Source organism: Nicotiana tomentosiformis, chromosome 1, assembly GCF_000390325.3.
Source record: "Nicotiana tomentosiformis chromosome 1, ASM39032v3, whole genome shotgun sequence".
NCBI classification, from domain to species: Eukaryota; Viridiplantae; Streptophyta; class Magnoliopsida; order Solanales; family Solanaceae; genus Nicotiana; species Nicotiana tomentosiformis.
This window is the reverse complement of record NC_090812.1, coordinates 49,602,356-49,626,101: the sequence shown is the minus strand read 5'-3', so window position 1 is coordinate 49,626,101 and position 23,746 is coordinate 49,602,356. Positions and strand designations below refer to the sequence as shown.

General features: G+C 37.7%; 1 protein-coding gene and 1 long non-coding RNA gene across 3 annotated transcripts; one reads left to right on the top strand and one right to left on the bottom strand.

Annotated features, from left to right (window-relative positions):
- Positions 1-1,375: 1,375 nt before the first annotated feature.
- LOC138896871 (uncharacterized) lies at positions 1,376-5,022 on the bottom strand. The gene is made up of 2 exons (XR_011410365.1): positions 4,092-5,022; positions 1,376-2,040 (listed from the first exon to the last, which is right to left on the bottom strand). It is a non-coding gene; the product is annotated as an uncharacterized lncRNA (long non-coding RNA).
- A 694-nt stretch (positions 5,023-5,716) lies between these two features.
- LOC104119931 (signal peptide peptidase-like 2) lies at positions 5,717-21,525 on the top strand. Of its 2 annotated transcripts, none has more exons than XM_009631546.4 (14): positions 5,717-6,009; positions 7,175-7,333; positions 7,441-7,552; positions 7,835-7,954; positions 8,084-8,235; positions 8,378-8,560; positions 8,852-8,886; positions 10,378-10,540; positions 11,276-11,329; positions 18,679-18,771; positions 18,886-19,028; positions 19,519-19,589; positions 20,103-20,186; positions 20,969-21,525. In XM_009631546.4, exons 1-14 carry the CDS (start codon positions 5,875-5,877, stop codon positions 21,070-21,072), a joined length of 1,608 nt encoding a protein of 535 aa, XP_009629841.1. In that variant the 5' UTR covers positions 5,717-5,874; the 3' UTR covers positions 21,073-21,525. The 2 variants fall into 2 exon arrangements, with proteins under 2 accessions (XP_009629841.1, XP_070038472.1); XM_070182371.1 differs by having other exon boundaries at positions 5,875-6,009; positions 7,160-7,333.
- Positions 21,526-23,746: the final 2,221 nt, after the last annotated feature.

Sequence of the window (23,746 nt, the reverse complement as noted above, 5' to 3'; positions counted from 1 at the left end):
GCTAAAACTTCAGACTAAACATGCTTAAGTTATTTAGTTCATTTGCTAAAATTTCATGCCAAAATATGCTGAAGTGTTGTCCTGGAGTGTACAGTTTTGTCAATAGTCCTGAAGGGCAAAATCGTCTTTTTAAAATGCTTTTAACAAAGAAATAAGTATGGATACAAACGAAAAAATAAAACGGATATAAGTTAAAAGGGGGCGACCAAATAGGGCGCCCATGCAATTTTTACGCAACGGACTTACATTTGATATAGCCATTCAACTTAGGTGACACAAAAACCGTTACGTGACTTTCAACTTCTTCAAATCCTACAAAAAATTGATTCCTTCTTTATATTATATATTATAATAATAATACAATAAAATATCATTCAGGTAACTTTTTTCAGGAAAATAAAAATTCAGGTAACTTTCATTGAAGTTGACTAAGATAATGAACCAATAAGGGAGCAAGGAATAAGGTGAGCCACGTGAGGTTGAGCACAGGTGATTAAGACCGGGTACCTGAATCTAATCGCCAAAACCCAGACCCATTACTTTATGGCGCTGTTCTTATCGTACGGTCTATACGGAAATTTTAATTTACCGGTTCCATTCGTAGCCGGTAACCCTAATTTCTTATATACGCGCTTTCAACTTTTTCCCGTTTTCCTTATACTACACGTCTCTGAGCTATCCGAGATAAAGTGAGAAGTTTTTTTTCATAAAACGAAAAGGAAAAGAAGCTTTAATGACTTATTGCTAAATTTTTAGTTCCAATATTAGAAAAGGATAGAATAATTCTGTTGAAAAGTTTGTCACAACAAAAATGTGATAGCGACAGTTTTGCTATTTAGACACAGGGTTTCTATGCGTACGTAATAGAAAGACTGAATTTTAAAATTATTGAAAATGTTTTCCTAAAAATTGAAGTATTTGAAAGATAAAAAATGTTTTTCCGTAAAACTAAAATAATATAATAAATATGTTTTGACAAATAAATTTTCATAAAAGAAGCATTTTCTTAAGGGTAATTCAATCTAACAACCTTTTTTTTTTCTTTTTCCAAAAGTGTATATCTTACAAAACTTTTTGAAAAGCTAATTATTAATTGTCAGGAAATAAACGATCATTTAAACGTCACTTTACTCAGTTTTCTAATTTATTTTTTTGGTAACTAACTACTACTATTTTATATTACCACTCGAAATTATGACGTTGCAGTTTGGACATTTTGGTCTCAAACTTGCTGGCCAACAAACCAAAAATCTACTTACTCCTCAAACAGCTTCTAAGGATAGAAATTAAGTAGCTGCATATGTCTATCTTGCTAAACGTGATACACTCCTCCAGCCAGGGTAATTTTATAGATCTCCTGATTGGAAGTTTTCCCTTTTGCATGACCAATTGCCCATGTCACTCACACTTCTATTGATACCTTGCCACTTCAGCAACTTTGACCATACTTATTTTGCATAGTCACACTTAAACAAGAGATGGTCAATATCCTTATTTTCATTAAGAAATACATGTCTTCTAAAGTGGCGCAGCATGCAATTCTTTCCTTTGTTTGGAGTCTTCTGTGTAGTGCTAGAAATAGGATGAACGGCCATTTGAGTGGTGTTCGGCTTGTGTGGCTAGGTTGAATCCCTGCTTGCGCAGCGACGTCCTAGCCCGCATGTAATCTCAGTCATGGCACAAGTGCAAATTAGGCTTGTCTGGCGTCGGTTTTCGGTGTTGCATATCTAATGCCCATGCATTATCAAGTACAATCAGTTGCCTTTTGCCCTTCGCATTCCACGTGCGGGGTGAACCAAAAGCTGCAGTTGTGTCCTACGTCATCCTTGCTTCGTCGTGCATTGTCTTGGTCCATGACTAGTATGCTCGAACTCTTGAATTCGGTAAATACAATGGGCATGGGGTCTTCATTGGCTCCTATCTGCCCAAAGAATACTCCTTACGAATGACGATCGTGCTCGTCTTGGACTTGGACGTGCCTTTTGGGTCGGCCATGCTAATGCGACGCCGACGTCAATGAGGAATGCTACCTAGTTGATCCTGTCCGTAGTCATATGCTTGTCTCAATGATTAAGCCATGCATGCGTAAGTATGAACAAATTCAGATTGTGAAACTACGAATGATTTTCTAATTTATTTGTTGTATTTTGTGAGATTTTATTTCATTGCAATTTTTCATATGATTTGCCAATCTAAAATAGAAAAGAAAACTATGGTATCTTGTTTGATGTAGGATTAAACATAATTACCAAAGATATACACACGTATAAGATGATACAGAAGTTGTTCAGAAATTATTAATGCAATAATTGAGTAATTTTTTTATGCTAGTACTAGTAGTAGTTAGGTCATGTAAGTATTTGTAACTTGATTGTCATCACCCAGTTGTTTAAAGTATGGGAATATCAAAATATTAATTAGGTTATTTCTTGGGGTAACTCGGATTGTGAAGCGAATACCCTTTGTTTTTGTTAGTTCTTTGACATGGGAAATGAAATAAATTATTTTCAAAAATTTATTGGTTGTTTAATCTTGACATTAAAAAATAAAAATAGATAAATAACACATAAATAGAAGATTATGTTATTTATATCTCTATTTGCAATTCGCTTACTTGTCCTATATGCCTTTTCATCTTCCTAAGAATCTAATGGATTTGCTTAAACATTCCACTAAATAGTCTGTTCTTGTCGTTTTTATGTCGCATTTATTCTCATTCTACTTTTGGAATCATATCCCGTCACACCTCCTTTTTCCCGGGGGAATGGTGTCAAAGGAGTTTTTCCAATTTAAATGACATTAATCGAAATGAGATTATTTATTAAATTCAGAGTCGCCACTTGGGATAATTTATGGTGTCCCAAGTCACCGGTTTATTTTAAATCCCAAATCGAGAAAATTTGACTCTGTTTTACGGTCCGTGAACACAAAAGACCGGGTAAGGAATTCTGTTAACCCGAGAGAAGGTGTGAGGCACTCTCGGATTCCGTGATTTTAGCACGGTCGCTTTAATCATACCTGGCTTAATTAAATAGTTTAATTACTCCTTTTAGAACCTATGTACATTTACCTTTTTACTGCTTTTAATTGCTTTATTATTTGTAATTAATGAAATTATTTTGAAACGAATCACGCGTACGTGTATTCGTTTTATTTGGTGTGTCATGAATCATGTCACGTATACGTGTACACAATTAATAAATATTATTATTTTTAATATAGGTTTGTCCAAAGTTGCGCGAACGCATACTTTGGTTTTAATTTTAAAAATCGTAACTATGTCACGCGAACGTGTACATAATCACGACAATTGATTGGTTAACACGCGCCTAAAGCATACTAGCGTATTTAGAGTATTCCATTTATTTATCTTTTTTATCCGAAACATTTAGTTATATATTGTTTAATATGTTTTATTTATTTATTGCAACGAGTCATGAATTAGTTTGTGACATATCTCACTCACTCACAATTATTTTTATTACCAATCAATCGGCCTTGACTTTCACCTAAGCTCAGTTTATTAATAACTTTCCCCTAATACAGTTTCAATATTAATGTAAGAATAATACTTAAACTAATCAAAATAATATACAAAAGTAACAATAATAATTATTTAATGCAAATTATGAGCTAAACCTTTAAGAGAAGCTACTGAAAGTTCCATTAAGTTAGTTTTAAAAACAAATCAAAATATATGGGCATGAACTACATGGCACCATATCAAGTAATGCCGTATCTTTATGGATTGGAGAGTGTCATAGAATGGAAAACTTAACGTGTACTTCTCATAGGTTAATTAAATAATTTATTATATCATAACCATAGTAATACTAATTCTTTAGTTAATACGCTTTAAAGCTGACTATTCAGAAACTTGTTTAAACCATACCTACTAAATACTTGAAACAGATATTAAACATATTCTCGATAATCAAAGAAGTTATATATTGTCATTACGAAATATTTTATTTTTAATAATTAATTTTAATTTAAGATATGCATCCCAACGAACAAATTCACAATAGAACTAAATTTCTCCACAACTTATTAAACACAGAAAGTAACTATAACAAGAGAAGAATAAGAACCTGTGCGGTGAAGATCTTTACTATATATATCGAGAAAACACCAACAAATAGATATCCAATGTCGAACTTGAAATAGCAACGAATAACAGTGAACCATATACCGAAAACTCAACGAGAACTTTTAAAACTTGGATCTTGAACGAAAATTCCCAACTTTATGTGCTTTGTGAGAATGGAACTTGAGATTTTGTTAGTCCTCCTCTTTGATACCAATTAATATTTGTGTTCTCTTTTCCGTGGGAATATGTATTTTTTTTATTTTTTCTCCCAATGTGTTGGGTGCCCCCTTTTTTCATTTGTCCAGTCCTCCCTTATGCAGTGATCGGAAACTAGTATTTTTGTGAAGTGGGGGGAAGATCATGTGTAAGTTAGTAGGGGACGTGAGGGGAGTGGCAATATGGGATGGATCTGTGGTGAGATATATTAGGGGAAAATGTGGAGATAATGATGGAGTTGGAGAAATGGGGCTTTGGGAGGACGGAATTATTGGTGTAGAGTGACGTGAGAGTTGGGGGGAGTTAGGATTGATAGATCAGATAGGAGTTAGCTAAGATCTCTTCTTCTTCTTCTTTTTTTTAAAATTAAAAATATGTTATTTTATTTACTTCTTTTATTTAAAGAAAAGGTAAGGTAAAATACATAAATAAAAATATGAACCCACTTCTTTTAGACTAAGAAAAATATATGGAAATTAAATATTTACATATAATTTAAATAATACTAAGAAAAGATACCATAGCATACTTATTTGAATTCAAATTAAAAGAATCCAACTATTTTTTGTAAATTTTCCTTTCTCTTGTAAATAGAAATAAACTTATACCCTAAGAATGTGAATATTTTTTTGTAGTTTTTTTTTTAATATATATTTTTTTTTAATAAAACCTATTAAGAGTAAGATAAAAGTTTAAAATATTAAGATTAAACCTAAAAAAAAATATTTTACACTAAAATAGTATCGAATTTGAGTGCGGTCAAAAATTAGATGTTCACATATCCAGTTAAGAATCGCTTAACGAATAAGTTAAACAGAATAATGTCTTTATATGTTACTTCAATTCAAAGAAGTTTGTCGTATCGGCTTTTTTGTCTCTCTCTGATGATCTGAAGAAATTGCTTAAACATTCCATTATATAGTCCGATCTTGTCTTAACATGTCGCATTTATTCTTACTCGATTTTTGGAATCTAATCCAACGGTAAGTTATTGATCGAAAAAGTTAGAATGAACGTTAAATTTATTTACAAAAGATTCTACTCAAAAGAAAAAAGAGAGCAAACTTTGACACTTCTAAAACAAATAGTTGATGGAACTTGAAGGTGTTGGAAATCTCAAAAGCAAAGTCACCTTTCATCAAGAAATGACGACACCATATAAATATACCATTAGCGACAGAGAACCTGAAAGGTTCCATTCCACTACAAAATTGAGGTGTCTTAAATTGGTCAACAACTTTCAAGAACGTACTATCCACGCGTCATTGGCGAGAGTAGGGAAACCCACAAAAGACAGAAAGCTAAAAGAATAGATTAACGGTTACAAAGCAAAAAGCAACAACTCATTACTTAATAATACAAAAAAGAAAAAGAAAAAAACCAAACAGTACTTTAATTGAATAGTATATCTTTCTTTTTCTCATTTCTTGTTTTCCCATGTCTCTTCCCATCTTCCACCAAAAAAAAACAAAGTACAAAGGGAATAATAAAAAAGAACAACACCCATTTCACCCTTTACCAAATTTGATCTCCAAGATTTGTACAATTTCTTAGGGTTCTTGAATTTCATGGAGTTCAACTGTTCTATTTGTGTTGTTATTGTTGTACTTTTGGTGTGTACTTCTTTAGTCAGTGGAGGTGATATAGTTCACCAGGATAGTGTTGCTCCAAGTCGCCCTGGTTGTAACAACAATTTTGTTCTGGTAACTTCTCGTTCTTTCTTTTAGCTGTTTTTTACTTTTCAAAGATTGAGTTTTTTAATTTATTTTTTGGCTAAAAGTTCATTTTTTGGTTTTCTCCATTTGTTTGGAATATGCCCTCTCGAGTGCTTGCATTATTTAGTACTGACATGAAATTGACCTAATAGAGTAAAATAGGTATAGAAATTTCAATTAGCTGAGCCCATTGAAGCATAGTTGATTGGTTGTGTATCTATGTCTGATGATTTGTCAGTGTATAACTCATTGTTTTATTCATGTCTTAGGTCAAGTTAGCTTTTTTAATATTTTAGAGCTTGAATTTTGTCCTATGTCATTAATTATTGAATGACATAATTGCTATTAGCCAATTTAACTCTCTATTTTACTCTGTTTAGGCAAAGGAACTATCCTTCTGCTATATGTGTTTAATTGTATTAGAATCTATACAATTAAAGTGAACTATGATGTTAGCACCCAAGGGGTGGCCTAACTAACGGATAAGTTGGATTGAAGACTATGATGGATCAGTAGAGGTAAAAAAGTTAAAATGATTGTTGCCGTTTCCTTAATATTTAGTCAGTTTTCCAAGCAAACGAGGCATCTTTACCATCATCAGTTCGCCTGTGGCATGCTCTCTAGTATCAGTTTATCACCAGATCCAATGAAAAACACTTTCAAAAGGATTGAACTGAGAGAGTACACCTTAATTGAATCCAGCGAGTTGTGCAGAATTCTGGTGGAGTAGAACACGTGGGAATTTACATATTCTTATATAGCATGACCGTAATTTATTTTCCTTCATCATTATACGAACTGTCATGAATAACCCAGATGTCATAGTAAAAAGTACACCGTAGCGTGCTAGTTGTTTTACTTACAGTGGTCGGGGGCTCGAACCATATCTTGGACATTTTCCTTATCAAAAGAAAAAAAAAAAGCCCGGATGTCATAGTGTTGTTCCATACACTTGTTTGACCCTCTTAGTGAAACTTGTTTGACCAACTCCGTAGCATAACAGGAGTTAGTGTTATGGTTGGTTTTGTCAGTATCACGTGGAAGCAGAATGCAGTTTAGATATTAATGTAATTATCGTTTTGGAGTCTCTTTGTTACATGGTAGTAATTGGACATATTATCTAAAATTATCTGAATAGTGTTTCCTCAAATAGGTAAAAATTCCGATTTGGGTTGATGGTATAGAGGTAACAGAGTTTGTTGGTGTTGGGGCTCGATTTGGCCCAACATTGGAATCAAAGGAGAAGCGTGCCAATCAGACAAGGCTGGCCTTTGCAGATCCTCCGGATTGTTGTAGCAAACCTAGGAATAAGGTTGGTTCACATTTATTTCTCTTGTTCAAAGCATATTTGGTTGGAAACCTCAAGACAATTGTCATTTGTATAGCGAACTCAACATTTAGGTTTCTAATATGTGATAGCTCACTGGTGAGGCCATCCTAGTGCACCGAGGTAATTGCAGTTTCACTACCAAAACAAACGTTGCAGAAGATGCCGGTGCTTCAGCTATCCTCATAATAAACAACCAAACAGGTTCAAGTGCTCTTCCTAAGTATTATCCTGTACTGTTTTCCATGTTCCAATATGAATTGGCTCATTCTTGATGGTCTTGTGCAAACTGCAACTAGCCAACCAACAGTCACAATTTATTTGTTGAACTGCAGTCACTTTATAATTTTTTTTACAGTCAACACTATTTCCTTACTATCAAATTTCTGTAATCGTTTCTGGTGTTGACCTGGAACATCATTACAGTGTGTTGATATGCACATGCAGAGGGCTCCATATAACTTTGGTTCTCTCATTGCTCTGTAGAGCTCTTCAAGATGGTTTGTGAACCCGATGAACCTGACCTGGACATTGGTATTCCTGCTGTTATGCTCCCACAACATGCTGGCACAAGCCTGATACAGTTTCTTGGAAACAGCTCTTCTGGTGGGTCTTGTTGCATTTTATTCTTTTGTAGGTCCGACTGCATTATGTGGCTTCTGCATTGTTTGACACGATCTCTATTATTGTTGATTTGTTTCCGAAACAGTGACTAAAATATTTCCCATCTTTCAGTTTCTGTGCAGCTTTACTCTCCAAAGCGCCCAACAGTGGATGTAGCTGAAGTATTTTTATGGCTTATGGCTGTTGCTACCATATTGTGTGCTTCTTATTGGTCTGCATGGCGTGCCAGAGAAGCTGCAATTGAGCAGGACAAGCTCTTTAAAGTAAAGTCACAAACCTCTCTCTCTCTGTCCTTTTTTTTCCTGCTCATTTTGCAGTGTTCTGTGCATTTTGCAATTTTGAAGCAATCAAGTCACTGCATCTTTCCTTAACAGTTTGGTTGAAATATGTATCTTGATCTCGCAGGATGGCTCAAATGAATGCAATGGCACAGAGGTGTCTCGTTCCGGTGTTGTGCTGGAAATCAGCATTATATCAGCAGTTCTGTTCGTGGTGGTTGCATCCTGCTTCTTGATTATGCTTTACAAATTGATGTCCTCCTGGTTTATAGAGGTTCTAGTGGTTCTGTTCTCCATTGGGGGTGTTGAGGTATGTCAAACCAAAAGAAAGAGGGTTCAGGGATAGCATTCAAAGATTTTATGCAAAGTGGCAAATCAGAACATTTTCATTTTTATCTCTCAATATCTTTCATATTTGTCTCCAATACAATTCCATCCTCAGGTGATCCCTTTCATTAATCCAGCTGAGTTAGGAACTTTCTGGCACATTAGTCATATGTAGAGAAGACGTGAATAGATTGAATGAAGTTATGATCATTCTATCTCCATGTGGACAACTTTTGAAGTGCATACTAACACTTTTTTTGCATTGTGCTTACAGGGTCTACAAACTTGTTTGATCGCTTTGCTATCATGGTAGGTATCTTATTGGTGTTGTTCGTCTGTTATCTTCATAGCTACAGTGCATCAAATGCTCTACTAAGCAAAACCACGTTTGCACTGTTTCTAGGAGTAGTTTTTTTCAAGAAGTTTTGCAGAAAAAGTTTCTGAAAGAACTAAAGTCTAAAGATGTTTGGATAATTTTACCTATCAACTCAAAAAAGAAAAAAGATGTTTGGGTAATTGTTTTATAGAACTTTTGCTGCCTATTGGATTTAATTAAAAGAATAAATTTCAAACGCATTTTTGACAAACTGTCCAAGCAAACACCACACAAACTAGAAAAGTTTGCAAAGCTTTCCAGAAACGTTTGCATGGTCAAATGGACCTGAGGGTGAAGAGGAATAGATTAGAATATGTAGTTTCAAATGTTTGCTTAGAGGGGTAAAATATGGAGCAAACATAAACATCTCCCCTTTTGTATTATGTGAAGGTTTGAGTGGGTTGGCTGATTTCATAACTAACCGCATATTTTCGTACTGAGCATCATCCATAGTCCAACTGAAAACAAAGGAAAACATCTCTTGCTTGATGCAAATGCTCACTAATCTTACTTTTCCTACTGGCACTCTGCACTCTTCTTTTTGGCTTCAGAAATTCAGCGAGACACTTTTACTCCAAGTAAGACCAAGAATCAATATCGATCTATAACTAGGTAGGTGTGTGTGGAAAAACCAATACAAGTTTCATCAACTTATACCATAGCATTTTAGGTCTCTTTAAAATAATATCTAGGATTCAGGGCCTTAAGCGTAATTAGTTAGAGTGATCTCAAATCTTTTTTAATAGTGGATATGAAGCCCCAACATTACACGTTACTGCCCAATCCCTGTATTTTTTTTGTTTTACGCCCCGTAACTCATCCTCAACCCAGCATGGGCAGGCGATAAATCAACAATTCAAAGTGCTCTTCTTTCGTATTCTTGATAAACCAACGTTTATATATAGATGTAGGAGGATCTGTTTGAGAAGTAAGAAGCCCCTTTGACATCTCTTCATCTGCAAATAATTCTTGATGTGAAAACACATAGCTTAGGGGGCTGATCTTTTCATAGGAAAAAGAGTTGATCTGCAGGGTCCCAAAGGAATTGATTTATTTGAAAAAGACCAGAGTAATAGTTAGTAAGGCTCCAGTTTTGCATGCTTTGGTGAAAGTAACTGTGGCTTAGACCTTCACTGTACACTATAAAATACAGAGCAATACCAAACATGCTGTTTATCCTTCTTTTCTTCTTTTATCATTCGCTGTAGAGTACAGATCACCATGCACTCTTTCAGATAACCTAGGGTGTGCTCTTTCATTGTGGTGCGTTATGATCTCCTTGTCATCAATTTTGTTTTTTGTTAGTCATTGCTACTAAATTTTTATTTTTATTTTCTTGAAATACGGTATAAGTTCATTTTACGTACCATGACTTTGGTTGCTAGTTGGTTCTTAGAAGTGTAGCTAACATTCATTTTATATAGTTTCAGATGGTTTGAGCGTTTTGGAGAGTCCTTCATTAAAATTCCTTTTCTTGGGCCTGTTTCATATCTGACGCTGGCGATTTCTCCATTCTGCATAGTCTTTGCAGTTCTGTGGGCAGTTTACCGTCATATCTCCTTTGCTTGGATAGGTCAAGATATACTCGTAAGCATTACTACAATATTGTAATTTTTCTTCGTCTAATATCATCTCAGTTGCTTGTCTCTCTTTTGTTTCCTTCTTTTTCTCTCAGTTTCAACCCTGACCTGTTGCCTTAAGGATGACATGATATGCTTAAAAAGAGTTGACATGTACTTTTGTCGATTAAGTCAGTAGGTATGTTTTTACAGACGTGGTTGTGAGGGAAAAATGGGAAGTCTGCTTGCTCTATTGTCAGAATATTGGTACATCTTTGCTCTTGAATTGACCTACCTATGAGCTTGGACTCTTTTCATCTTTGATTTTCAAGAGCAATATTGGTTTGTGGGTCTTTTTTTGGGTGACCTTTCCTTGAGTTGTCAGGTTCTGTTCTCTTTTTGTTCTTTTGGAACTACTGTACAGCTGAAATTTCCTGTTTTCCATAAAAACTTTAACGAATTAAATCTCTAAACATTTTATTCTTTTCTAGACACTTGGAAATATGTTTTTTGTTCATCCTGCGACATAGGGGTGTGTAAGGCATATGTTTGTGTTGGGATATCAACTTTTATTCTTTGGTTACCATTCCTTTCAATATGTATAATTATATATCTAGACACTAGAGAAAGCTCTCAACCCCCCATCCCCATCCCCAACCTGAAAGAGAAAAGAAAAGGAGAGTAACTTGAAAATTGGGAAGCTCTATTTTTGTTCATATTAGTATTGACCCAAGTTAACAGATTGACAATCTCTCTTTACTAGGGTATTGCATTGATCATCACCGTTCTCCAGATTGTGCAAGTTCCCAACCTCAAGGTAAAACAATTCATGCTGCTGGTTTTTTATTGCGTTATAGCTGGACAGTTTTATGTACTGTTTTGGCTTTAGGAAAATGGTATATTCCTCAACCTTCTCCCATAACTGCTTGAAATTTTATTGTTGATGCGCAAATTCTTCCATAATGTGGTAAACCTGTTCGTTTTATATTAACTGTAAGTAGATAAGAGCTCCTCACAAACCTAAACACTGTAGAAGTCAACCTTGGACTTTGGTGGAAAATCAATTTTTTCTTTGTAATAGTCATTAACTGATAAGAAAGGAGGAGAGAGCGCGGAGAAAGTTGCCGATCACCTTTGACTGACTTTTTTATTTATACAATAAGAAATACGTAGGATTACCACTAAGGAATCACAAATTACCCTTCTTCACTTAAATCTTCCCTCAACCTCAAGAAGCTTACCAAATATGTAGAGTTCCCGGATGGTTATGAATGTAACTCATTTTAGAGTTTAGTGTGATGACCTGCCACGTCACCATGCCACATAGGCACAATTTGGCATATATTAATACCATGTGGAAGCTTACATAGGAGGAAAACTAGTATTTGTGAGAAGATTCTAAAGAAGTATGGACATTTCCTTTGGAAGATCCTAGATGCCTATGGATTTGCTAGGAAAGTCCTTGGAATCTTCTAGGCTTGTAGATAATTCTAGAGAAAGCCCTTATCTTGTAAATATTAAGGACTTGTGTAACAATTAATATTTACACTCTAGCCCCAAGGAGACTAACATATAAAGGGGGCCATCCATTTGTAATTCACCAAGCAAACAATTCAAGTTCTCTTTAATACAAAGCTTCCTTTAACAATTCTTTTGTGTTCTTTCTACCATTCTCTTAACGATCTTGAGTGTGGTAAGGCTGACTTGACATAGCAAGAACGTGAGCAAGTTGTGCAAGATCGTGAGCGAGTTGTCAAGTGCCGCACGTGTACTTAGTTAATAACTAAGGTTGTGACAAACGTAGTATCAGAGCAAAGGTTGCAACTAAGGGAATGGCGAACAACGGAGAAATTAACGGTGCCAACACCCAAGCCAACGTCATCCAAGATGCTGCTGGCAAGAGTGGCCGTAACAAAAAGAGGAATGCCACCAACAAGAGCCAGTAGGTGCCACCCGAGATTGTGTCAAACGAAGGGCTTACATCCCAAGAGCCATCTGCCACTGAGGCGAGCGAGGATGAAGTGGAGGTCCTGCCCGAGGACGTCTCGCTCAGTAAAGAGTGGGTGATGAAAATGAACGCGGGGATGGACGCCGTGGAGATCTTTGTCCAATGCTTGGAGAAGGTGGAAGGCACCCTTAGCGTTCTTGAGGGGCACACTCTTGAAGAGATTGAGAGTATCCGAAATGACTTGGAGGGACGTACACAGACCGAGATGGAATTAAGGCAAGCCATCACTGCCTTAGAGTGCAGACTCATGGAGGCTTTGAGTACTATCAATGCTATGAAGACAAAGATAGAGTTACTCGAGGAGCATGCTAGTGCTGGCGTGACCGAGGGAGCCAACAATGTTGTGGTGACGAGGGAGGCCAAGATCGAGGCTCCCAAACCCCCGGTATTCAAAGGTGGTCGTGATGCACAAGAAGTGGAAAACTTCCTTTGGCACTTGGAGAACTACTTCAGGCACGGCAAAGTGAGGGACGACGAGGTCATGATCAACACTGCAGTGTTGTACCTCTCAAAGACTGCCATGTTATGGTGGAGAAGGAAGATGGCCGACGTGGATAAAGGTCTGTGTACTATTAGCACGTGGGATCAGTTCAAAGTCGAGTTCAAGCGACAGTTCTTCCAAACAATGTCTTGTACGAGGCAAGGCGTAAGCTTAGGGAGTTGAAGCAAACAGGGAGCATACATGTCTATGTCAAGGAGTTCACTATCCTTATGCTTCAAATCCCCAACCTGACCAATGATGACTTGTTGTTCCACTTCATGGACGGGTTGCAAAATTGGGCTAAGCAGGAGTTGCAACGCCGGCAAGTCGCAGATATAGACCAAGCCATAGTGGAGGCCGAATCATTGATGGATTTCAGGCATGACAAGCACGACAAAGTCAAAGGCAAAGAATCAAAGTTTAACAATGTTAAAGGTGGGGGAGACCGTGGCAAAGACAAGGAGATACAACGATAATACTAAAGACTCAAAATTCCAAAAAGTCGAGTGGCCGTCAGGGCTACGCCGAGAAGAAGGGATGTTACATATGTAGAGGGCCCCACAACTTCAGGAATTGTCCCGACCTAAAGAGACTCAGCGCCATGGTCCGTGAACGGAAGGAGCAGCCGCAAGGAGAGAGTTCGGGAACCGCATAGTTGGGTATGATCGGATTATGCGTGCCGTCACGAAGCAATCTATCCAACCTACCGAGAGTGGCAATCAGTACGTGGATCTCACCATCAACAACAAGCCTGCTCGTGCAATGGTGGATACTGGAGCAACTCATAATTTCGTGACTGAGGCTGCCGCAAAGAGACTAGAATTGAAGCTTGCTCCAACCAACTCTCGCGTCAAGACCGTGAATGCCGAGGTACAGAATGCTCATGGGGTAGCTAATGGAGTTGGTGTCAAATTGGGAACTTGGAAAGGTATGACAAACTTTACCGTAACCGCTATGGATATCTTTGACATCATACTGGGGCAAGAGTTCTTTAGACATTGTCATACTTTGATCGACCCCTACCTCCAACATCTCTTGGTTATGGAGCGAGAAGGATCTTGCATGGTACCTACAGTGACTATGCCACACGGACAGAGCCAAGCACAACTTTTAGCTATGCAGGTTGTCAAGGGGATCAAGAAGGGGGAGTCGACGTTCGTGGCAACCATCGCAAGTCTGGAGGAAGACGAGAGTTTTCAAGAGATACTGTCGCCTTGCATAGAGAAGTTGCTTGAGGAAAACAAAGATGTCATGCCCGAGAAGTTATCTAAGCACTTGCCGCCTAGGCGAGAGGTGGATCACAAGATTGAGTCGGAGCCAGGGGCTAAGCCACCCGCATTTGCCCCATATCGTATGGCACCGCCCGAGCTAGAGGAGCTCAGGAAACAATTGAAAGAGTCGCTAGATGCTGGTCACATTCGCCCATCAAAGGTACTTTTCGGCGTACCGAGCACTTAATAAGGTCACAGTGAAGAATAAGTATCCGATCCCGCTCATTGCTGACTTGTTCGATAGACTTGGGCAAGCCAAGTACTTTTCCAAGGTGGATCTTCGCAGGGGCTACTACCAGGTTCGCATTGCAGAAGGGGATGAGCCGAATACAACATGTGTGACGAGATATGGAGCCTTTGAGTGGTTGGTGATGCCCTTCGGCTTAACCAATGCATCGGCCACATTTTGCACCCTTATGAACAAGATTTTTCATCCCTACCTTGATCAATTTGTGGTAGTCTACCTAGACGACATAGTCATCTATAGCAACACCTTGGAGGAGCATATGGAGCACTTAAGGAAGGTTTTCCAAGTCTTGCGGGAGAACGAGCTATACATCAAGAGGGAGAAATGCGAGTTTGCACAATCAAAGGTGCACGTCTTAGGCCATGTTATTAGCAATGGCGAGTTACGCATGGACAAGGCTAAGGTACGTGCTATCCAGGAGTGGGAGGCACTTATAAAGGTAACTGAGTTGAGATCCTTCCTTGGCCTTGTTAACTACTATCGTCGGTTCATCAGTGGCTACTAAACAAAAGCCACACCATTGACTGAGTTTCTAAAGAAGAACAAGCCATGGGTTTGGACGGAGCATTGTCAAAAGGCGTTTGAAGGCCTTAAGGCAGCTGTAACAGAGGAGCCAGTCTTGGCGCTACCTGACTTTGCCAAGACATTTGAGGTGCACACAGATGCCTCAGACTTTGCCATTGAGGGTGTCCTGATGCAGGATAAGCATCCCATAGCGTTTGAGAGCCGTAAGTTAAATGAGACGGAGCGGCGTTACACGGTGCAAGAGAAGGAAATGACTGCCATTGTGCATTGCCTTTGTACATGGCGACATTATTTGCTCGGGTCGAGGTTCGTGGTCAAGACTGACAATGTGGCTACTAGCTACTTTCAGACGCAGAAGAAGCTCACACCAAAACAGGCTAGGTGGCAGGATTTCTTGGCCGAGTTTGATTATGTGCTGAAGTACAAGCCGGGCAAAGGTAGCGTTGTAGCCGATGCCTTGAGCCGGAAAGCCGAGCTTGCTGCCATCACTTTAGCAAGTTGGGACATTCGTGAGGCTATAAAAGAAGGCATGTATCATGATCCAGTAGCCAAACAGCTTATCGAGGTAGCCAACCAGGGCAATACGAGACGTTTTTGGGTAGAAGACGGCATATTGCTTACCACGGGTCGGCGGGTCTTCGTGCCTAAGTTTGGAGACATTATACGGCGGATCATAAGGAGAGTCATGACACAATGTGGGCTGGTCATCCAGGCCAACGTCGCACTAGGACCTTGGTTGAGTCAGTCTACTATTGGCCACGCATGCGAGATGACATAGAATGTTATGTGCAGACTTGTCTTGTCTGTCAGCCAGACAAGGTTGATCAATAACAACTCGGAGGACTTTTGGAACCGCTACCAGTCGCAGAGCGTGACTATGGACTTTATCACTTGTCTACCGAAGTCCGATGGTTATGGTACTATTATGGTGGTCGTGGATAGATTTTCTAAATATGCCACCTTCATGCCCGCCTCACCAGGTTGCACTGCCAAGGAAGCTGCCAAGTTATTTTTTAAGAACGTGGTGAAGTATTGGGTCAGTGATCGAGACCCCCGTTTTACTGAGAACTTTTGGAAAGAGTTATTCGACATACTTGGCACGAAACTACACTTTTCCACTAGTTTCCACCCACGGACGGATGGACAGACGGAACGGGTCAATGTCTTACTGGAATGCTACTTAAGGCATTATATAAGCGCGCATCAGAAAGATTGGGCAAGGCTCCTGGACATCACCAATTCTCTTATAACTTGCGGAGTGAGTCCACGGGGCGGACACCATTTGAGCTAGTCACAGGCCAACAACCACAAACTCCACATTCATTACCAGTTGCATTTGAGGGAAAGAGTTTGGGGGCTTATCATATGGCCAGAGGATGGGAGGAGCAGCTTGACACTGCTAAGTCCTACTTGGATAAGACAACTAAGAAGATGAAGAAGTTTGCGGACCGTAAGCGGTGTCCCACGGACTATAGATTTGGGGACATGGTAATGGTGAAGTTTAACCCAAGACAATTCAAGGCACTACATGGCATGCATCAGAATTTGATTCGCAAGTATGAGGGGCCATTTAAGATCTTCTCCAAGGTAGGCAAGATCTCATACAAGCTTGACATGCCATCGTATCTTAAGATCTATTTTGTCTTCCATGCCAGCATCCTTAAGCCATATCATGAAGACAAGGATGATCCGAGTAGGAGCCAATCAAGTCGAGCGCCTATTACTATCACCGCCTCACATGACCGGGAGATTGAGGCTATTATTGATTATCAGGCCAGGCGAAAACAAGGGCAGAAAGCCACCACAATGTTCCTCGTCCATTGGAAGGGGCAATCTCCGGAGGAGGCCACGTGGGAACGATATGAAGACTTATGGCAATTCAAAGATAAGATCCGAGAGTTTATGCAGCAATATTGCACCGCGGTCGTCGCAACATTAGGTGGGGGAGAGTGTGATGACCCGCCACGTCACCATGCCATATAGGCACCATTTGGCATATATTAATACCATGTGGAAGCTTACGTAGGAGGAAAGCTAGTATTTGTGAGAAAATTCTAGAGAAGTATGGACATTTCCTTCGGAAGACCCTAGATGCCTATGGATTTGCTAAGAAAGTCCTTGAAATCTTCTAGGCTTGTAGAGAATTCTAGAGAAAGCCGGATCTTGTAAATATTAAGGACTTGTGTAACAATTTATATTTACACTCTAGCTCCTAGGAGACTAGTATATAAAGAGGACCATCCATTTATAATTCACCAAGCAAACAATTCAAGTTCTCTTTAATACAAAGCTTCCTTTAACTAGGGGTGGGCGTTCGGTACTTCGGTACGGTATTTAAGAATTTCGGTTAGGTAATTCGGTATATCAATTGTGCATACCAAATACCGTACCAAAGTAGTTCGGTATGGTTTCGGTACGGTTCGGTATTTAAAGAAAAAATAGTTTCTCCACTGGCTCGATGTCCCTCACTTGTAATTATGATTTTATGGCTTCACATATATGTTCCAATCACATTATCCATTGCTAGAAGCTAAATGGTCAAAGTGCAGAATCTAGTTCATTTTAGCACCAGGTTATTCTAATAACTATAGAAAAGTTTCTGCACCAAAGACATGATCTTAAATTAACCAAACAGTGGAACCGATCCTTATTTTTTTATAGGCGAGAACAAAAAAACTTTACAGCTAGCTCTTTAGGGAAGAATCAGTTTGCCCTTTTCTTTCTTCGACCATAGCAGAAGTTTAAAGCAGTTAGAAACAACTATATGTTTCAAGCAGCAGAAGCAAAGCGCAAGTAAAATAAAAAAGTTAATCACTGTAAGAAAGAAGAAAAAACCAACAATTAACTCAAAAAATAATAAAAGTTTCAGAAAATAATACTTAAGAAGAGCTGAAGATTGCCGGAATTACATGTCCAAAGAAGGCAAAATACATCAACTGACAGAAATATTTCGGTATTTCGGTTAACCGAAGTATCGAAATTTCAATACCGAGAACCGTACCGAAGTACCGAACTTTTAAAAAAATTATACCGAATTAGTACCGAAGAACCGATACCGAAATACCGAATTAATTTGGTCCGGTCCGGTTTTTCGTTTTTTCGGATATTATGCCCACCCCTACCTTTAACAATTCTCTTGTGTTCTTTCTACCCTTCTCTTAGCGATCTTGAGTGTGGTAAGGCTGACTTGACATAGCAAGAACGTGAGCAAGTTGTGCAAAATCGTGAGAGAGTTGTCAAGTGCCGCACGTGTACTTAGTTAACAACTAAGGACATGACTGAGCCCCTAAAAGGGTGATAAACATATCAGCAACCTGCTCCATTGATTTTGCAGAGGATGTTTAGAAAGCTGAGATAGTGGGTTATAGAATTCGTCATTTGTAGTTGCCCTCTTTTTCCTCCTCTTAACGGAACAACGGTTTATTGCTGGTTTCTCTGCAGTTTATCATGTATATCTTTTGTCCTGCAGTCAAACAACTACAATAAACAAGCAACAGTAAGAGCTAATAGTTTGGTTCAGGAATAAGAGTCTGATGATTTATTAGTCCTTGACTTGAGTTCTTGCTGAAAAGTCCAAAGATTATCACAAGTACTGGCATTCTGACATTATCCCTTATTTCCTTGACTTTATCAGGTGGGAACAGTTCTTCTAAGCTGTGCTTTATTGTATGACCTTTTTTGGGTGTTTCTTTCCAAACCGTTGTTCCATAAGAGTGTGATGATAGTGGTAAGCTCTTTATTTGTTTGTTTGTATTCTTCTTTATGTTCGTTTGCGTACTTTTTACCCTGCTAACTACAAAGGACTATTGCTCCGGAAATATGATCCTTTTCTCTTGTATAGGTTGCACGCGGTGATAAAAGTGGAGAAGATGGCATTCCTATGCTACTGAAAATTCCACGGATGTTTGATCCTTGGGGTGGCTACAGTATCATCGGGTTTGGTGACATAATTTTACCAGGTTTACTGGTAGCATTTTCCTTAAGGTTTGACCATGGAGCTGAATGAAACTTGTATTTGCTCTCCATTAATATGGTTCCATCAAGTCCTATATTTCTTGAAGACTTCAATTTTTTTCAGTATACTATTATTCCATTCTCCAAAATGAGCCTGTTCAAAGCATTGGCTCTAACACATTTGACGGAAGGAATTGACCCCCCTATTGATGCCTCTGTGAGACTCATTGTTGCATAATTAAATGCTTCCATGTCGGACACTTCTGCTTCTTCAGATGAGCAATTTAAGTAAATTTTAAGATTAACCTGGTGATATAATCTAGGTGCGCTCAATTTGGCCTGGACACTACCATTAACAGAAAAAAGAAAGAAAGTTAATCTTAAGATTAAAAGGAAAGGTTGAATGTTAGGTTATCATTTAAATGGTGAATGCTTGCAAGTTCTAACAATTATAGCAGTCAAAAGCTTTGTACCTCTTTTTTAGATTTTTTTCCCCCATAGTTTTTGTGCTTTGTCGCAGGTATGACTGGCTGTGTAATAAGAAACTTCGAGAAGGCTACTTCCTTTGGGCTATGTTTGCTTACGGCTTAGGTATGATGAGTTCTTCAGAAAATGGGAATAAGCTTATTTACTTGACATGTTATTTTGATTGTGACCAAGTGAATACCGTGTTCTTGTTGTTGATAGAATTGCACTGCTGTTGGTGTTTTTGTATGTTTCATCTCTCTCCCTCTCCCTTCATCTGTTCAGTCAGAAATAGCCTGGACTGTTCCACATAATTGTGCAACTTGATCCTGGTTAAGTGATGAACTGCAGTAATGATGCTTAGTTCTGCCCTTATTCCTACTAATAATGAATAATTCGAGAACAAATAATATGTCAGAGTGTAGGAAAATTTGAGGGGTGCTATTCTTGTTAGTGTTTGAGCTAGATATGTATCTCTTTCACCATGTCAAGGGAAGTTGCTATATTTTATGCAAACAGCCGAAATATCGTATATAATGTATTAGAAGCATCCGGTTGGTACTGTTGGTCAGTGTTTTTGAAGGTGTGGAACTAGCGCAAGCTTCTGTTTGACTGTTAATTCTTTTTTTTTTTTTACAGGTTTGCTCACGACATATGTGGCTCTAAATTTGATGGATGGTCATGGTCAACCTGCTTTGCTTTACATTGTTCCATTTACACTAGGTATGCTACAAGAAGCATAAAAGAAGCTTTTGTAATGAAGCAGCCAAACCTATAACATCTTATTGTAACGATAGATTCTACCACCGCACACTAGAATCTACCACCACTAACACACATAGGGTGATTCTCATGGAAAAGAAGTAAGAATTAAATGTTGAGTCTGAGAACCTTAGTTTTCAATTTTCTGCAAATTGGATTCTGATTTCCCTTTTACCTTTTTTTTTAAAATTAAAAGTTTATGAATGAAAAGAAGAGGCATTAAGAGAGAAGAATGAGGAATTCAGGGGAGAGACTACAACTTTGGTTTTGGCTCTAATACCATATAAAGAAAGAGGACATTGGTCCTAATTCAACCCCAAAAGTTAGCTGATGAGATGATTGCCCAAAATCAGATGAAACGGGACAATAGTTTGCACTAACATTCTGGGAAAAAAGGAAATTTGAGAGAGGTAGTTAAAGATGATACAGATGGCTTTCCTCTCCAATCTTCAAAGACAAGTAGATGCGCCAAAGTGCAATATGTGTAACTGTAGCAGGCAAATAAGGAAGAACCTAAAGTATAAGAAGATAATTTCACGGTTGTCTCACCTACTATTCATAAGTTCTCCATGCAGCCTTGCCTTTCTTCCTTGCACTCCTTGTGGGCATTTCTTCAGAACTTAACCGAAAATTTCCCATATTGTTCCCTTTCCTCTTTCAATATTTTAGGTAAACAAGAAAAAGCTTTTCATTTTATACGTCGAGTGCTTATCATTTTTAACATCTGTTATTGCTCATGTTAGGCACATTTTTGACGGTGGGAAAGCAAAGAGGTGATCTCAAGCACCTATGGACAAGAGGAGAACCAGATAGGCCTTGCCCGCATGTCCGGCTTCAACCAGAGTAACTAGATAGTAACGAGGCATCGATCCATAATCACCTATAACTCTGATATCTCCAAATACAAGTTGGCGTATACAAGAGTAAAATTTGTACCAGAGGGTGGAGTTCTGAAGATTGCAGGATACTTAAGTAGGCTGCCCTTCAAGTAGAGACTCTGAGATGTAGAGCCTGTAGATTAAGTAGAGTTTGGCAAGACATGTGTACTGCCTGTGCACCTCACCTTGTAGTTTGACAAGCAAATCCGTCACCATCAGGCAGTAGCTGTAATAGAATAGTTTCTTTGGAGGGAAACCAGTGTGCAGTAGTTTCATCTATAGTAGGAAAGACACAACTTTTGTATGATAGAACTTGCTTTAGCTGACATTATGCAACTTCAAAATATTGGATTGGATGTACCAACTCTGTGAACAGCTGGTGTTATTTACTCATATTATGGTTTTGTTTCTTTGAGCAGAAATCAGTTTATTTGGACCACTATTTCTTACAAGACTATCATTTGGTAAGTGTTGCCAAAGTTTACACTAGTGTTCAGTCTAATATGTTACTGATAATCAATGCATTAATTAAAGCTGACACTACATAGCAAATATACAGGAGAAACGAACCCATGTTAGATGTACAGAAGAAACAAACCCATTATTAAAAAGAAGAAGAGACGTCACAATTTAGATATTCTTCTTGTTGCTACGTCAAGCGGTGGTATTTATTTATATTTAATATCAAGACTTAAGAGGTGGTCAACCACTTGATACACACACGTTCTCTCTATTTTCTTTTCTTTTATTGTCCTCTTCTGTAATTGACTAACACATGTCCGAGCGAAAACCACACATATTTATACTACAATAATGTTAGTATTGTTTACAGTAATCCACTGCGGGGTACACTAAAAAATGATATTTGAAAAATCAAGAATATACGTACTTGAAAATTTTCTCAAAACTATTTATTGTAATGAAGGAGTTATATGCAAAGTAAACAACGAGGGGGAGAATTGAACCAAATTAGACATTTAAAAGTTGTTACCATACAAATTGTAATCAACGGCAAGATAACCAATCATCACCAATGAGTTGCCAAAGGCCCCAAAGCTCAAAGGCAATAATGTGCGACCGTTGGGTTGAATTTCGTGACATACTTTTGAATAACTTTTTCCAACGTTTAGAAACCCGCTTTATTAATTTCAAGTTCCCATTCAAGTATCCTTTTGCTTTTCCACTACATATTAATTTTTGGTTACCGGTATTAAGATACTAATTTTGACATAAAATTTTGGATTACATTTATTCCGTATTTACTTGTTAATACTAGTTAAAAACAATACAAATTTTATACCAAAATCTTGGTGTTATTTATTCCATATAGGATGTGGGTTATAATCTCAAATATCTTAGTTCCGAACAAAATGAACCTATAGAGAAAGTAACAAAGTAAAGAGCTTCTTTTAGGAGGTAACATTACACTTAATTGATGTTAGATTAAATTGCTAACATTAAGCTGCAACTGGATATAGATGCAAGTTTTGACGGCCTTTTATTAACTTTGAATTATATATTTGTAAAAGCTCACTCTCACTGCTACAAAAGGGAAACACTACACCAATTGGTTTTAAAATTGTGAATCAGCTTCTGACTGTATATTCTCCAAAGACCACTCTATGTTATTTATTTGTTTAAATTAAGGTATTGGCCATCATATACAAATTTGTGAAATGGCCATTTAACGGATTAAAGCTTTATAAAAAGCAGAGAAAGGTGTCTGCAAAATGAGTATGACAGCACATCTTCCTCCTGTCCTGACTCCTGACCCCTTCCCTTTTTCATAGTTTCCTCTTTATCACACAAAACAAAAGCAAAAAAGAAAAAGAGACAGATATACTTGAGTATGAAAAGAAAAACTTACCTAAAACTTCCTTAATTCTTTTCTTTCTTTCTCTTATTGTCCATTTCTTTTTTCACAGTTTACTCCACCCTTTTATTCCTTGTTTTACCAGCTAAGCATTTGCTTATATGGTGTTCCAAGTCCTGAATTTTCTCATACGGCTCAACACTCATCATATTGCTTGAAAGTAAAATCGGCAAAAAATTGATTCTCTAAGCAATTACTTCTCTTTTCTATTTATGTCCTCATTAGAGTTAATTTTTTTCCAAATGCATATCCCTTTCACACACTATATAATTTAATTCATGTAATTCAAAGATGATTCTATATTTTCACTTCACAAAAATAAAAATAAAAAAATTGTCACCATTTTGGCTTACTTGCATTGAAAGTTCTTACTATTAAGCAAAACATGTAGTCCAACTTAGTAATGAGAGTTTGCTCTAACGTAAATTTGTATTGTGCATTAAAAAGTTTAAGCATGAAAATAAGTATATATTTTATTGGCATGAAGAATATATTTTATTTTTTCGGCTGCTGCACTAACTAATTGATAAATTATAACCTTGCTTGACAAAGAAATAACTTTATTTAAAAAAATAATTGTTAAATTGAACTACAACGAAATGATTCTAGATGCTTAAACTTAATTATGAAAATTCGTCAATTTCTCATTTATTGGATACATACAAGACTACAATATAGGAAACTTCAAGGGGCACAAATGGAAATCAAACAAACATAGAGACGCTAATGCAAATATGCAATATTTATCAGCAATTTTCCCTCTATAAAAG